We start from the raw sequence: 16,827 nt of genomic DNA, 5'->3' as shown, positions 1-16,827 counted from the left end.
GTCGTGTCAAACATGTCTGATCTAGTTTGTGCAATTGTGCTCAACTCATGCATAGTGCATCTCTGACATATCTCAAGATACCATGGTATAACAGTCGTGTCAAACATGTCTGATCTAGTTTGTGCAATTGTGCTCAACTCATACATAGTGCATCTCTGACATATCTCAAGATACCATGGTATAACAGTCGTGTCAAACATGTCTGATCTAGTTTGTGCAATTGTACTCAACTCATGCATAGTGCATCTCTGACATATCTCAAGATACCATGGTATAACAGTCGTGTCAAACATGTCTGATCTAGTTTGTGCAATTGTGCTCAACTCATACATAGTGCATCTCTGACATATCTCAAGATACCATGGTATAACAGTCGTGTAAAACATGTCTGATCTAGTTTGTGCAATTGTACTCAACTCATGCATAGTGCATCTCTGACATATCTCAAGATACCATGGTATAACAGTCGTGTCAAACATGTCTGATCTAGTTTGTGCAATTGTGCTCAACTCATACATAGTGCATCTCTGACATATCTCAAGATACCATGGTATAACAGTCGTGTAAAACATGTCTGATCTAGTTTGTGCAATTGTGCTCAACTCATGCATAGTGCATCTCTGACATATCTCAAGATACCATGGTATAACAGTCATGTCAAACATGTCTGATCTAGTTTGTGCAATTGTGCTCAACTCATACATAGTGCATCTCTGACATATCTCAAGATACCATGGTATAACAGTCGTGTCAAACATGTCTGATCTAGTTTGTGCAATTGTGCTCAACTCATACATAGTGCATCTCTGACATATCTCAAGATACCATGGTATAACAGTCGTGTCAAACATGTCTGATCTAGTTTGTGCAATTGTGCTCAACTCATACATAGTGCATCTCTGACATATCTCAAGATACCATGGTATAACAGTCGTGTCAAACATGTCTGATCTAGTTTGTGCAATTGTGCTCAACTCATACATAGTGCATCTCTGACATATCTCAAGATACCATGGTATAACAGTCGTGTCAAACATGTCTGATCTAGTTTGTGCAATTGTGCTCAACTCATACATAATGCATCTCTGACATATCTCAAGATACCATGGTATAACAGTCGTGTCAAACATGTCTGATCTAGTTTGTGCAATTGTGCTCAACTCATACATAGTGCATCTCTGACATATCTCAAGATACCATGGTATAACAGTCGTGTCAAACATGTCTGATCTAGTTTGTGCAATTGTGCTCAACTCATACATAGTGCATCTCTGACATATCTCAAGATACCATGGTATAACAGTCGTGTCAAACATGTCTGATCTAGTTTGTGCAATTGTGCTCAACTCATACATAGTGCATCTCTGACATATCTCAAGATACCATGGTATAACAGTCGTGTCAAACATGTCTGATCTAGTTTGTGCAATTGTGCTCAACTCATACATAGTGCATCTCTGACATATCTCAAGATACCATGGTATAACAGTCGTGTCAAACATGTCTGATCTAGTTTGTGCAATTGTGCTCAACTCATACATAGTGCATCTCTGACATATCTCAAGATACCATGGTATAACAGTCGTGTCAAACATGTATGATCTAGTTTGTGCAATTGTGCTCAACTCATACATAGTGCATCTCTGACATATCTCAAGATACCATGGTATAACAGTCGTGTCAAACATGTCTGATCTAGTTTGTGCAATTGTGCTCAACTCATACATAGTGCATCTCTGACATATCTCAAGATACCATGGTATAACAGTCGTGTCAAACATGTCTGATCTAGTTTGTGCAATTGTGCTCAACTCATACATAGTGCATCTCTGACATATCTCAAGATACCATGGTATAACAGTCGTGTCAAACATGTCTGATCTAGTTTGTGCAATTGTGCTCAACTCATACATAGTGCATCTCTGACATATCTCAAGATACCATGGTATAACAGTCGTGTCAAACATGTCTGATCTAGTTTGTGCAATTGTGCTCAACTCATACATAGTGCATCTCTGACATATCTCAAGATACCATGGTATAACAGTCGTGTCAAACATGTATGATCTAGTTTGTGCAATTGTGCTCAACTCATACATAGTGCATCTCTGACATATCTCAAGATACCATGGTATAACAGTCGTGTCAAACATGTCTGATCTAGTTTGTGCAATTTCCCATGATGTTTCGTACTATTTTTTCTCTAATAAAATATCTTCATTTTCGGTATCCTTATACCACAAATCCTTAATAATTAAATAATAGATGTCATATAATATTCAATTCTTTCCAAATCTCTTTAAGTTAAGAATAACAAAATATTCATAATCCTACCAGAACATATTTTTGTGGTGATTTTTCTATGTACCGCATTGTTTTATTTCATTGGGTTCTATGGAAAACATATTTTCTTCATTTCTCAACATTTTTCTACGTAACAAAGGATAAAACAATCATATATCATTATCTATATGAATCCTAATATCCCAAATTTAGTTGCCAGAGATAAATGTAGGTACGACTCATTCGATCTGTTCACAGTATACAATTCTGATAATTGGTGCCAGACTGGGATGCCGGCAATATCTGCGTTGTTGTACGTCATCGCATATCACTCTACGGGGACGCTCATATAGGTAAAGTCATACGCGATGTGCCACTAAAACGGGGTACTTTCCCTCGAATACTTTCGAAATATTGGTACACTTTTTAGAGGAAAAGAATCCCTAGAAAACAGTTTGCGTAAATTACATAACTTTTACATATCCTCGCTCAAACAAAGGCACGAATTAATACGTCTCTACTTTTTGTAAAGTATCCATATATCAAAGTATTCGAGACTTTAAAGTATGTAATGTTGCACCAACAGTGACATCGACGTTTCATTTGGAAGACTTGATACAAAAATTTGGAATTATGTTATTGAACAACATCGTGGTCTCTTCACGCACTGTGCATCGTTCTATATCATCCGATAGTAGAGATAAATATCATAGTCGGCTGTAAGCAATTCCGGGGTCAATTGGATTGATTAAAACGTGAACTGGGAGATGTCTGGGTTACTTTCCAATGGTTTGGCACACTGTGATCTAAATACAGAGATGATAACTTTTTACTGTAAACTCGAGATTATGTTTCTCGCTCTATGTGTATGTAGATGCCTCACAAACAACTGCGTAATTCTGACAAATCGAGTATTTTTTGGTTTTAAATTCGAACGAACAATCTTTTTTTACTCATTTATTTGCGTCAAGCGTTGAAAGAATATCCGCATTTCCAATTAGCCTTCTTACTTGCAACACCACCCATCAGTGGTGACTGGCAGCTCCCCCAAGAAAGTAGCTAACACGTACAGGAATGTCATTGGGCGACAAATCAGTCTTTCGTATGAGTACGAGGCACTCTGCTCATGTCACCTCTTGTTTATTTCATCGCGCTGTACGTTAATTTCCTCTGATATTAAGTGGAATTGTACCGTGGTTGGACAGCCCACTCTCGGGTGGTCTCGGCTAATATCCTTCATTATATGCTCATTATCTTCGCTTTTCATTTCAGGTCGTCAAGTTGTTTCCAGGATATTCGGATTGCTGTGAATGCAGAGTTTTTAAAACAACTAGGCGACATAATATCAGCCTCATTTTCAACTTTGACGTCGCCTCCCTCAAATCATCTATAACACACATTTGTTGTTCTTATCCAAGACCGACCGGGCAATCTCACATTACCTAGAGTAACAGGTGCGTGGTATACCTGATTTCGCGGCAACAATGTTCAGACTACATCCAGCATTTAGGGACTGAACAATCTGCTGTGCTTTTTTTTATAATTAATAGGTGTTATTTGTTTAAGATTATCCTTAACTGTGTCGTAATATATATGCGCTAAGCTGCGTTCTATACAAGATCCAATTATTTGCAGCAAGAATTCAACATGGACAACCCAAATATGAACAAGTATGCTCCGCCGCATACCACGCAACAAACGCAGACTACGAAGAGTCTCGACAACTTAGCTTTTGATGTGATGTCCGCCGATGTCAACGGGTCACTTAAACCTGACGATAACGACGGCATGTCGTCCGAGGTACATCTCACCTTGCTTGACGCTAAGGGTGGCACCACAACGTTCGCCGCACGCACTAATAGTATTACAGGGCTGACGACGTGCTCTCATGCCAGTACCAACATAAAACACGGTTATCAACAGAACAGCAGTGTAGACGGACCAACTATGACAAAAGTACCGATCACGGAGAGCACATTGGGACTCGTGAAAGATCTGGAAATGGAACCACAAGACGGGCGTCAAACGTGGGGGAAGAAGATCGACTTCTTGTTGTCCGTGATTGGTTTTGCAGTAGATCTCGGTAATGTTTGGCGATTTCCGTATATATGCTACAAGAACGGCGGAGGTATGTCATTTTCTGTCTGATCGTTCCTTGACGTAATCTGCCATCTAACATGATAGTTTTATATTTAAATCCAATTACTGTGCTTTGATATCAGTATTGCAGGGAGATGTTACGGGGAATATTGGAAATTAGACATGGTTGAGTTATGTGTATGTGTGTGTGTGTGAGGGTATTCATTATGTGTTTTAGAAGCGTACGAATTTCAGAACAAGACAGATGTGAGTTTGTAAACGTGGATTTATTTATGGGTGTGAGTGTTTTAGGGGACGACGTCTGAAACTGAAATGGCCGCGTAATCGCTTAAAAGCCTATGTTTGTAGTCGACAAGACGAATCAATTGATTCCGATTGTCGGAAGTTGCCACCAATTCGTCTATCTTAGTAGATGTGATCTGGATGAGTAATGTACGGTGACCAGACTAATTCCACCTACATTATCATTGTAATGTTGTCCTGGCAACTTTCTTTGGTTTACACAGTGATTTCGACATTTTAAAGAATTGTTGAGATAATAAGAAATGCCATTTTAAATGAGAACCAAGCGTTTTTGACATCTCCTGATAATATCGTATTAAACACATGTCGTCTACATCCATCGTGGCATTTGTTTTTTAATTTAGAATATTCCAACCCGTTTTACGTATCGCTATTCTGGTGATTGTGAGTCACGCGATTAGTTAACTTCTCCAGATACCGACTAAAACTGTGAAATTATTAGGTACATGTTACAATCGGATGGGTACATGCTATAATCGGATAGGTACATGTTATAATCGGATAGGTACATGTTATAATCGGATAGATACATGTTATAATCGGATAGGTACATGCTATAATCGGATAGGTACATGTTATAATCGGATGGGTACATGCTATAATCGGATAGGTACATGTTATAATCGGATAGGTACATGTTATAATCGGGTAGGTACATGTTATAATCGGATAAGTATATGCTACAATCGGACGGGTACATGCTATAATCGGATAGGTACATGTTATAATCGGATAGGTACATGCTATAATCGGATAGGTACATGTTATAATCGGATGGGTACTTGCTATAATCGGATAGGTACATGTTATAATCGGATAGGTACATGTTATAATCGGGTAGGTACATGTTATAATCGGATGGGTACATGTTATAATCGGATAAGTACATGTTACAATCGGATGGGTACATGCTATAATCGGATAGGTACATGTTATAATCGGATGGGTACATGTTATAATCGGGTAGGTACATGTTATAATCGGATAGGTACATGTTGTAATGCGATAAGTACATGTTATAATCGGATGCGTACATGCTATAATCGGATAGGTACATGCTATAATCGAATAGGTACATGTTATAATCGGATAGGTACATGTTATGATCGGATGGGTACATGTTATAATCGGATGGGTACATGCTATAATCGGATAGGTACATGTTATAATCGGATAGGTACATGTTATGATCGGATGGGTACATGTTATAATCGGATAGGTACATGTTATAATCGGATAGGTACATGTTATGATCGGATAGGTACATGTTATAATCAGACAGATACGTGTTATAATCGGATAGGTACCTGTTATATTCAGTTAGGTACATGTTATAATCGTATAGTACATGTTACAATTGGGTAGATACATGTTATAATCGTATAGGTACATGTTATAATCGGATGGGTACATACTATATTCGGATAGGTACATGTTATAATCGGATAAGTACATGTTATAATAGGATAGGTACATACTATAATCGAATAGGTACATGTTATAATCGGATAGGTACATACTATAATCGGGTAGGTACATGTTATAATCGGATAGGTACATACTATAATCGAATAGGTACATGTTATAATCGGATAGGTACATACTATAATCGGATGGGTACATGTTATAATCGGATAGGTACATACTATAATCGAATAGGTACATGTTATAATCGGATAGGTACATACTATAATCGGATGGGTACATGTTATAATCGGATGGGTACATGCTATAATCGGATAGGTACATGTTATAATCGGATAGGTACATGTTATAATCGGATAGGTACATGTTATAATCGAATAGGTACATGTTATAATGCGATAAGTACATGTTATAATCGGATGGGTACATGCTATAATCGGATAGGTACATGTTATAATCGGATAGATACATGTTATGATCGGATGGGTACATGTTATAATCGGGTAGGTACATGTTATGATCGGGTAGGTACATGTTATGATCGGGTAGGTACATGTTATAATCGGATAGGTACATACTATAATCGAATAGGTACATGTTATAATCGGATAGGTACATACTATAATCGGATGGGTACATGTTATAATCGGATGGGTACATGCTATAATCGGATAGGTACATGTTATAATCGGATAGGTACATGTTATAATCGGATAGGTAAATGTTATAGTCTGATAGGTACATGTTATAATCGGATAGGTATTATTATATAATCGAATAGGTACATGTTATTATCGTATAGTACATGTTATAATCGGGTAGGTACATGTTATAATCGAATAGATACGTGTTATAATCGTATAGTACATGTTATAATCGGGTAGGTACATGTTATGATCGGGTAGGTACATGTTATAATTGGATAGGTACATGTTATAATCGTATAGGTACGTGTTATAATCGTATAGTACATGTTATAATCGGGTAGGTACATGTTATAATCACAAAGATCCTCGTTAATTTTTCAACGATAAATTTGAACCAAACGGTGAACATATGATATGCACTTACTGTGATTACCAGTCGAGATCTTGATTCAAATACATTTTTACCAATATTTAATAATATTTATCGAACAATCAATCGTTATTTTAAATATAACATGTTTCAATTAAATATGATGTCATTGAAACAACAGGTCTGAATGTGAAAAAGGGCTGAGTGATGTGTCTTGTCGGTCACGCGAACTCAGATACAAAGCCGTTGATATCACGTGAACTTTTGTGTGGACTCAAATGCTGCGTCGTGCCTGTCACATGAACTCAGAACATTTAACTTCCCTATCACCTCGTTAATATAAACGACTGTCAGTTTAACTTGTCACTTGACTCATTGACTGCTTGTACCATCGCTCACATAGTACAGATAATGGTTATATCACTGTTATGTACGACGTAGCTACTAGGCATCACATTGTTCCCTAAGCGAATGTTTTGCACACCCATTCGCTCAACCCGACACACTCCTTTACTCCCATTGGCGGTGGTGTGCACTCCGATGCACATTCAATCAACCCGACACAATCCTTTTTCTCCCATTGGCGGTAGGTGTGCACTCCAATGCACATTCAATCAACCCGACTCACTCCTTTACTCCCATTGGCAGTAGGTGTACACTCCGACGCACATCGCTCAACCCGACACACCCCTTTACTCCCATTGGCGGTGGGTGTGCACTGCGACACACATTCAATCAACCCGACTCACTCCTTTACTACTATTGGCGGTAGGTGTGCACTCCGACGCATATTCAATCAACCCGACTCACTCCTTTACTACTATTGGCGGTAGGTGTGCACTCCAACGCACATTCAATCAACCCGACTCACTCCTTTACTCCCATTGGCAGTAGGTGTACACTCCGACGCACATCGCTCAACCCGACACACCCCTTTACTCCCATTGGCGGTGGGTGTGCACTGCGACACACATTCAATCAACCCGACTCACTCCTTTACTACTATTGGCGGTAGGTGTGCACTCCAACGCATATTCAATCAACCCGACACACTCCTTTACTCCCATTGGCGGTGGGTGTGCACTCCGACGCACATTCAATCAACCCGACTCACTCCTTTACTACTATTGGCGGTAGGTGTGCACTCCAACGCACATTCAATCAACCCGACACACTCCTTTATTCCCATTGGCGGTGGGTGTGCACTCCGACGCACATCGCTCAACCCGACACACTCCTTTACTCCCATTGGCAGTGGGTGTGCACTGCGACACACATTCAATCAACCCGACACACTCCTGTACTCTATTGGCGGTGGGTGTGCACTCCGACGCACATTCGCTCAACCCGACACACTCCTTTACTCCCATTGGCGGTGGGTATGCACTCGACACACATTCAATCAATCCGACACACTCTTTTACTCCCATTGGCGGAGGATGTGCACTCCGACGCACATTCAATCAACCCGACACACTCCTGTACTCTATTGGCGGTGGGTGTGCACTCCGACGCACATTCAATCAACCCGACTCACTCCTTTACTCCCATTGGCGGTGGGTGTGCACTCCGACGCACATTCAATCAATCCGACACACTCTTTTACTCCCATTGGCGGTGGGTGTGCACTCCGACGCACATTCGCTCAACCCGACACACTCCTTTACTCCCATTGGCGGAGGATGTGCACTCCGACGCATATTCGCTCAACCCGACTCACTCCTTTACTCCCATTGGCGGTGTGTGTGCACTTCGACACACATTCAATCAACCCGACATACTATTTTACTCCCATTGGCGGTGGGTGTGCACCCCGACGCACATTCGCGCAACCCGTTCTTACATAAGAGCATATTATTAACGCAATGTTCGGGTTATTTATACCAAATCGGAACAATATTACCGATATTTAACCTTAATTGACCAGAAATAAGACTGATACTTATAACTAACATTCAAAAAGCGAGATAAGTATTCAATCTCACACCCATTCGCTCAACCTGACACAATACTTGACTCTTGTTCGTGATGGTTGTGCTAGCTAGTCATGATTACGCGTTTACACTCCAGCCGCTACACTATATACTCTTCCATTGCCCTTTGACGCCAATCATACCTCATACCAGAACAATCTACTTACTCATTACACATAACAATGCTTTAATCCACCTACCATAGCTATCACTCTATCCATAGCTATCACTCTATCCATAGCTATCACTCTATCCATAGCTATCACTCCATCCATAGTTATCACTCTATCCATAGCTATCACTCTATCCATAGCTACCACTCTATCCATAGCTATCACTCTATCCATAGCTATCACACTATCCATAGCTATCACTCTATCCATAGCTATCACTCCATCCATAGCTATCACTCTATCCATAGCTATCACTCTATCCATAGCTATCACTCTATCCATAGCTATCACTCTATCCATAGCTATCACACTATCCATAGCTATCACTCTATCCATAGCTATCACTCCATCCATAGCTATCACTCTATCCATAGCTATCACTCTATCCATAGCTATCACTCTACCCATAGCTATCACTCCATCCATAGCTACCACTCTGTCCATAGCTATCACTCTATCCATAGCTATCACTCTATCCATAGCTATCACTCCATCCATAGCTATCACTCTATTTATAGCTATCACTCTATCCATAGCTATCACTCTATCCATAGCTATCACTCTATCCATAGCTATCACTCCATCCATAGCTATAACTCCATTCATAGCTATCACACTATCCATAGCTATCACTCTATCCATAGCTATCATTCTATCCATAGCTATCACCCTATCCATAGCTATCGCTCTATCCATAGCTATCACTCTATCCATAGCTATCACTCTGTCCATAGCTATCACTCCATCCATAGCTATAACTCTATCCATAGCTATCAGTCTATCCATAGCTATCACTCTATCCATAGCTATCACTCTATCCATAGCTATCACTCTATCCATAGCTATCACTCTATCCATAGCTATCACTCCATCCATAGCTATCACTCTATCCATAGCTATTACTCTATCCATAGCTATCACACTATCCATATCTATCACTCTATCCATAGCCATCACTCTATCCATAGCTATCACTCTATTCATAGCTGTCACACTATCCATAACTATCACACAATCCATAGCTATCACACTATCCATAGCTATCACTCTATCCATAACTATCACACTATCCATAGCTATCACACTATCCATAGCTATCACTCTATCCATAGCTACCACTCTATCCATAGCTACCACTCTATCCATAGCTATCACTCCATGCATAGCTAACACTCCATCCATAGCTATCACTCTATCCATAGCTATCACTCCATCCACAGCTATCACTCCATCCATAGCTATCACTCCATCCATAGCTATCACTCTATCCATAGCTATCACTCTATCCATAGCTATCACTCTATCCATAGCTATCACTCTATCCATAGCTATCACTCCATCCATAGCTATCACTCCATCCATAGCTATCACTCTATCCATAGCTATCACTCTATCCATAGCTATCACTCTATCCATAGCTATCACTCTATCCATAGCTATCACTCTATCCATAGCTATCACTCTATCCATTATCTCAAATTACCCACACACCGTATTAATCCACCTACCATAGCTATCACTCTATCCATTATCTCAAATTACCCACACACCGTATTAATCCACCTACCATAGCTATCACTCTATCCATTATCTCAAATTACCCACACACCGTATTAATCCACCTACAATAGCTATCACTCTGTCTATTATCTCAAATTACCCACACACCGTATTCATCCACCTACCATAGCTATCACTCTATCCATTATCTCAAATTACCCACACACCGTATTAATCCACCTACCATAGCTATCACTCTAACCATTATCTCAAATTACCCACACACCGTATTAATCCACCTACCATAGCTATCACTCTATCCATTATCCATGGCAAACGTTTATATCAACAATATCATGGCAAAGTCCACTAAATCAACAATATCATGGCAACGTTCACTAAATCAACAATATCATGGCAACGTTCACTAAATCAACAATATAATGGCAACGTTCACTAAATCCACAATATAATGGCAACGTTCACTAAATCAATAATATCATGGAAATGTTCACTATATCAATAATATCATGGCAACATTCACTAAATCAATAATATCATGGCAACGTTCACTAAATCCACAATATCATGGCAACATTCACTAAATCAATAATATCATGGCAATGTTCACTATATCAATAATATCATGGCAACATTCACTAAATCAATAATATCATGGCAATGTTCACTAAATCCACAATATCATGGCATCGTTCACTATATCAATAATATCATGGCAACGTTCACTAAATCAATAATATCATGGCAACGTTCACTATATCAATAATATCATGGCAATGTTCACTATATCAATAATATCATGGCAACATTCACTAAATCAATAATATCATGGCAACGTTCACTAAATCCACAATATCATGGCAACGTTCACTAAATCAATAATATCATGGCAATGTTCACTATATCAATAATATCATGGCAACATTCACTAAATCAATAATATAATGGCAACGTTCACTAAATCAACAATATCATGGCAACGTTCACTAAATCAATAATATCATAGCAATGTTCACTATATCAATAATATCATGGCAACATTCACTAAATCAATAATATCATGGCAACGTTCACTAAATCCACAATATCATGGCAACGTTCACTAAATCAATAATATCATGGCAATGTTCACTATATCAATAATATCATGGCAACATTCACTAAATCAATAATATCATGGCAACGTTCACTAAATCCACAATATCATGGCAACATTCACTAAATCCACAATATCATGGCAACGTTCACTAAATCAATAATATCATGGCAATGTTCACTAAATCAATAATATCATGGCAACATTCACTAAATCAATAATATCATGGCAACGTTCACTAAATCAATAATATCATGGCAACATTCACTAAATCAATACTATCATGGCAACGTTCACTAAATCAATAATATCATGGCAATGTTCACTATATCAATAATATCATGGCAACATTCACTAAATCAATAATATCATGGCAACGTTCACAAAATCAATAATATCATGGCAACATTCACTAAATCAATAATATCATGGCAACGTTCACTAAATCAATAATATCATGGCAACTTTCACTATATCAATAATATCATTGCATCGTCCACTAAATCAATAATATAATGGCAACGTTCACTAAATCAACAATATCATGGCAACATTCACTAAATCAATAATATCATGGCAACGTTCACTAAATCAATAATATCATGGCAACATTCACTAAATCAATAATATCATGGCAACGTTCACTAAATCAATAATATCATGGCAACGTTCACTAAATCAATAATATCATGGCAACGTTCACTAAATCAATAATACCATGGTAACGTTCACTAAATCAATAATATCATGGCAACGTTCACTAAATCAACAATATCATGGCATCGTTCACTAAATCAACAATATCATGTCATCGTTCACTAAATCAATAATATCATGGCATCGTTCACTAAATCAATAATATCATGGCAACGTTCACTAAATCAATAATATCATGGCATCGTTCACTAAATCAATAATATCATGGCATCGTTCACTAAATCAACAATATCATGGCAACGTTCACTAAATCAACAATATCATGGCAACGTTCACTAAATCAATAATATCATGGCAACGTTCACTAAATCAATAATATCATGGCATCGTTCACTAAATCAACAATATCATGGCAACGTTCACTAAATCAACAATATTATGGCAACGTTCACTAAATCAATAATATCATGGCAACGTTCACTATATCAATAATATCATGGCAACGTTCACTATATCAATAATATCATGGCATCGTTCACTAAATCAATAATATCATGGCATCGTTCACTAAATCAACAATATCATGGCAACGTTCACTAAATCAATAATATCATGGCATCGTTCACTAAATCAATAATATCATGGCAACGTTCACTAAATCAATAATATAATGGCATCGTTCACTAAATCAATAATATCATGGCAACGTTCACTAAATCAATAATATCATGGCAACGTTCACTAAATCAACAATATCATGGCAACGTTCACTAAATCAACAATATCATGGCAATGATCATTTTATTTGTATAATGCATCAATAATGTGTATGATAAATTTACTATGTACCATAGGCCCGTGGCCATAGTACAAAATAAATCATATATTTATAATGCATTTCAGGTGCTTTCCTCGTTCCGTATTTAATAATGGCGGTGTTCGGTGGTGTGCCGCTATTCTATCTAGAGTTGTCTCTCGGCCAGTATCACCGCTCCGGAGCAATCAGTTTGTGGAGAAGGATATGTCCTATTTTCAAAGGTAAGAAAGTACAAACATTTCATTGGATAGGAAGCTTGGGATATTACCCTTGGTTCGCTCATTTCATTGGGTAGGCGGCTTGGAATATTACCCTTGGTCCGCTCATTTCATTGGATAGGAAGCTTGGGATATTACCCTTGGTTCGCTCATTTCATTGGATAGGCAGCTTGGGATATTACCATTAGTTCGCTCATTTCATTGGATAGGAAGCTTGGGATATTACCCTTGGTTCGCTCATTTCATTGGATAGGAAGCTTGGGATATTACCCTTGGTCCGCCCATTTCATTGGATATTCAGCTTGGGATATTACCCTTGGTTCGCTCATTTCATTGGATATTCAGCTTGGGATATTACCCTTGGTTCGCTCATTTCATTGGATAGGAAGCTTGGGATATTACCCTTGGTTCGCTCATTTCATTGGATGGGCAGCTTGGGATATTGCTTCAGTGCAATTATTTCATTGGCGAGATGCTAGAAATATTGACCTCAGCCAAATCATTCCAATCGACAGAATCCAAAACCAATCATTCTATTGAACTGGTTGATAGCGATATTGCCCTCAGTCCATTTGACAGACTGCTTTGAATATTGCCCTAAATTCAATTATGTTATTGTACGGGCTGCTTTGGATATTGCCCACAGTCCATTTGATAGATTGCTTTGGATATTGCCCACAGTCCATTTGATAGATTGCTTTGAATATTGCCCTCAGACCATTTGATAGATTGCTTTGGATATTGCCCACAGTCCATTTGATAGATTGCTTTGGATATTGCCGACAGTCCATTTGATAGATTGCTTTGGATATTGCCCACAGTCCATTTGATAGATTGCTTTGGATATTGCCCACAGTCCATTTGATAGATTGCTTTGGATATTGCCCACAGTCCATTTGATAGATTGCTTTGGATATTGCCCTCAGACCATTTGATAGATTGCTTTGGATATTGCCCACAGTCCATTTGATAGATTGCTTTGGATATTGCCCACAGTCCATTTGATAGATTGCTTTGGATATTGCCCACAGTCCATTTGATAGATTGCTTTGGATATTGCCCACAGTCCATTTGATAGATTGCTTTGGATATTGCCCACAGTCCATTTGATAGATTGCTTTGGATATTGCCCACAGTCCATTTGATAGATTGCTTTGGATATTGCCCACAGTCCATTTGATAGATTGCTTTGGATATTGCCCACAGTCCATTTGATAGATTGCTTTGGATATTGCCCACAGTCCATTTGATAGATTGCTTTGGATATTGCCCACAGTCCATTTGATAGATTGCTTTGGATATTGCCCACAGTCCATTTGATAGATTGCTTTGGATATTGCCCACAGTCCATTTGATAGATTGCTTTGGATATTGCCCACAGTCCATTTGATAGATTGCTTTGGATATTGCCCACAGTCCATTTGATAGATTGCTTTGGATATTGCCCACAGTCCATTTGATAGATTGCTTTGGATATTGCCCACAGTCCATTTGATAGATTGCTTTGGATATTGCCCACAATCCATTTGATAGATCGCTTTGGATATTGCCCACAGTCCATTTGATAGATTGCTTTGGATATTGCCCACAGTCCATTTGATAGATTGCTTTGGATATTGCCCACAGTCCATTTGATAGATTGCTTTGGATATTGCCCACAGTCCATTTGATAGATTGCTTTGGATATTGCCCTCAGTCCATATGATAGATTGCTTTGGATAATGCCCACAGTCCATTTGATAGATTGCTTTGGATATTGCCCACAGTCCATTTGATAGATTGCTTTGGATATTGCCCACAGTCCATTTGATAGATTGCTTTGGATATTGCCCACAGTCCATTTGATAGATTGCTTTGGATATTGCCCACAGTCCATTTGATAGATTGCTTTGGATATTGCCCACAGTCCATTTGATAGATTGCTTTGGATATTGCCCACAATCCATTTGATAGATTGCTTTGGATATTGCCCACAGTCCATTTGATAGATTGCTTTGGATATTGCCCACAGTCCATTTGATAGATTGCTTTGGATATTGCCCACAGTCCATTTGATAGATTGCTTTGGATATTGCCCACAGTCCATTTGATAGATTGCTTTGGATATTGCCCTCAGACCATTTGATAGATTGCTTTGGATATTGCCCACAGTCCATTTGATAGATTGCTTTGGATATTGCCCACAGTCCATTTGATAGATTGCTTTGGATATTGCCCACAGTCCATTTGATAGATTGCTTTGGATATTGCCCACAGTCCATTTGATAGATTGCTTTGGATATTGCCCACAGTCCATTTGATAGATTGCTTTGGATATTGCCCACAGTCCATTTGATAGATTGCTTTGGATATTGCTCACAGTCCATTTGATAGATTGCTTTGGATATTGCCCACAGTCCATTTGATAGATTGCTTTGGATATTGCCCACAGTCCATTTGATAGATTGCTTTGGATATTGCCCTCAGACCATTCGACTGATTGCTTTGGATATTGCCCTCAGACCATTCGACTGATTGCTTTGAATTCAATCATATCATTTGACAGGATATTTTATTTTGATATCGTGTATTGGTTTGTTGGTATGCACTAATGACTGACAGTTAATAACATAATGACCGTGGGTGTCGCTATAATTGTCTTTCTCGTGTATAAACCTGGTATCGAAAGAATTATCTTAAGTCAACTCACATTGACCGTTATATAATAGCGTTTTTGCTAAACAATGGGAGCAATCAGAATCGTAACACAAGCCGTAATAGTGGACTGCATTCAATGCGTGTTTTATCAATTGTCACCGCGGTATAGCAATGTAATTAAGCATGTATAAATTGGGTATACGAACAATGCTACCATTATGGAGACACAATGTAGTGGGCACTCATTGAATTTTGTCTGCAAATTAACTACTCATAACAATATTCAAACCATTCGACTTAATATAGTATTTGCACTGTTCAGCATAATGTTGTGGTCTGGAAATGTCTAATATCGAGTCATGTCTTTCGTATAATATGTTATACGAAACACGGTAACTATATTAATACACGGAGTGCGCTTTGTGGCTGGTTGATCTACATATTCGTAATGATATTAAATTAAAATATTTAACCTTTTCACCACCAGTTCCCACTTTTTATCACAAATTCACAAAAATAGACACGTTTATAGTCTGCTCTTCAAAAGTCTGTTCTTTCAAAAGATTGGAACAAAAATAGCCCAAGTTTTCGAGTAAAAACTGAAATT

General features: G+C 38.4%; 1 protein-coding gene across 1 annotated transcript in view; it reads left to right on the top strand.

The window, feature by feature from the left end:
* The first annotated feature begins 4,033 nt into the window (after positions 1 to 4,033).
* The window catches only part of LOC100367570 (sodium-dependent serotonin transporter-like), a 32,719-nt gene continuing 19,925 nt past the window's right edge, over positions 4,034 to 16,827 (top strand). Inside the window, exons 1-2 of the mRNA XM_085491437.1 lie at positions 4,034 to 4,411; positions 13,452 to 13,586. Of these exons, the coding sequence (XP_085347563.1) occupies positions 4,072 to 4,411; positions 13,452 to 13,586 (475 nt within the window). The 5' untranslated portion in view covers positions 4,034 to 4,071. The remainder of the gene's footprint in view (positions 4,412 to 13,451; positions 13,587 to 16,827) is intronic.

The sequence above is a fragment of the Saccoglossus kowalevskii genome, chromosome 16 (assembly GCF_978046115.1).
Source record: "Saccoglossus kowalevskii chromosome 16, keSacKowa6.1, whole genome shotgun sequence".
In the NCBI taxonomy this organism is placed as follows: Eukaryota; Metazoa; Hemichordata; class Enteropneusta; family Harrimaniidae; genus Saccoglossus; species Saccoglossus kowalevskii.
The sequence above is the reverse complement of the archived record's forward strand: the minus strand, read 5'-3'. Positions and strand labels throughout refer to the sequence as shown.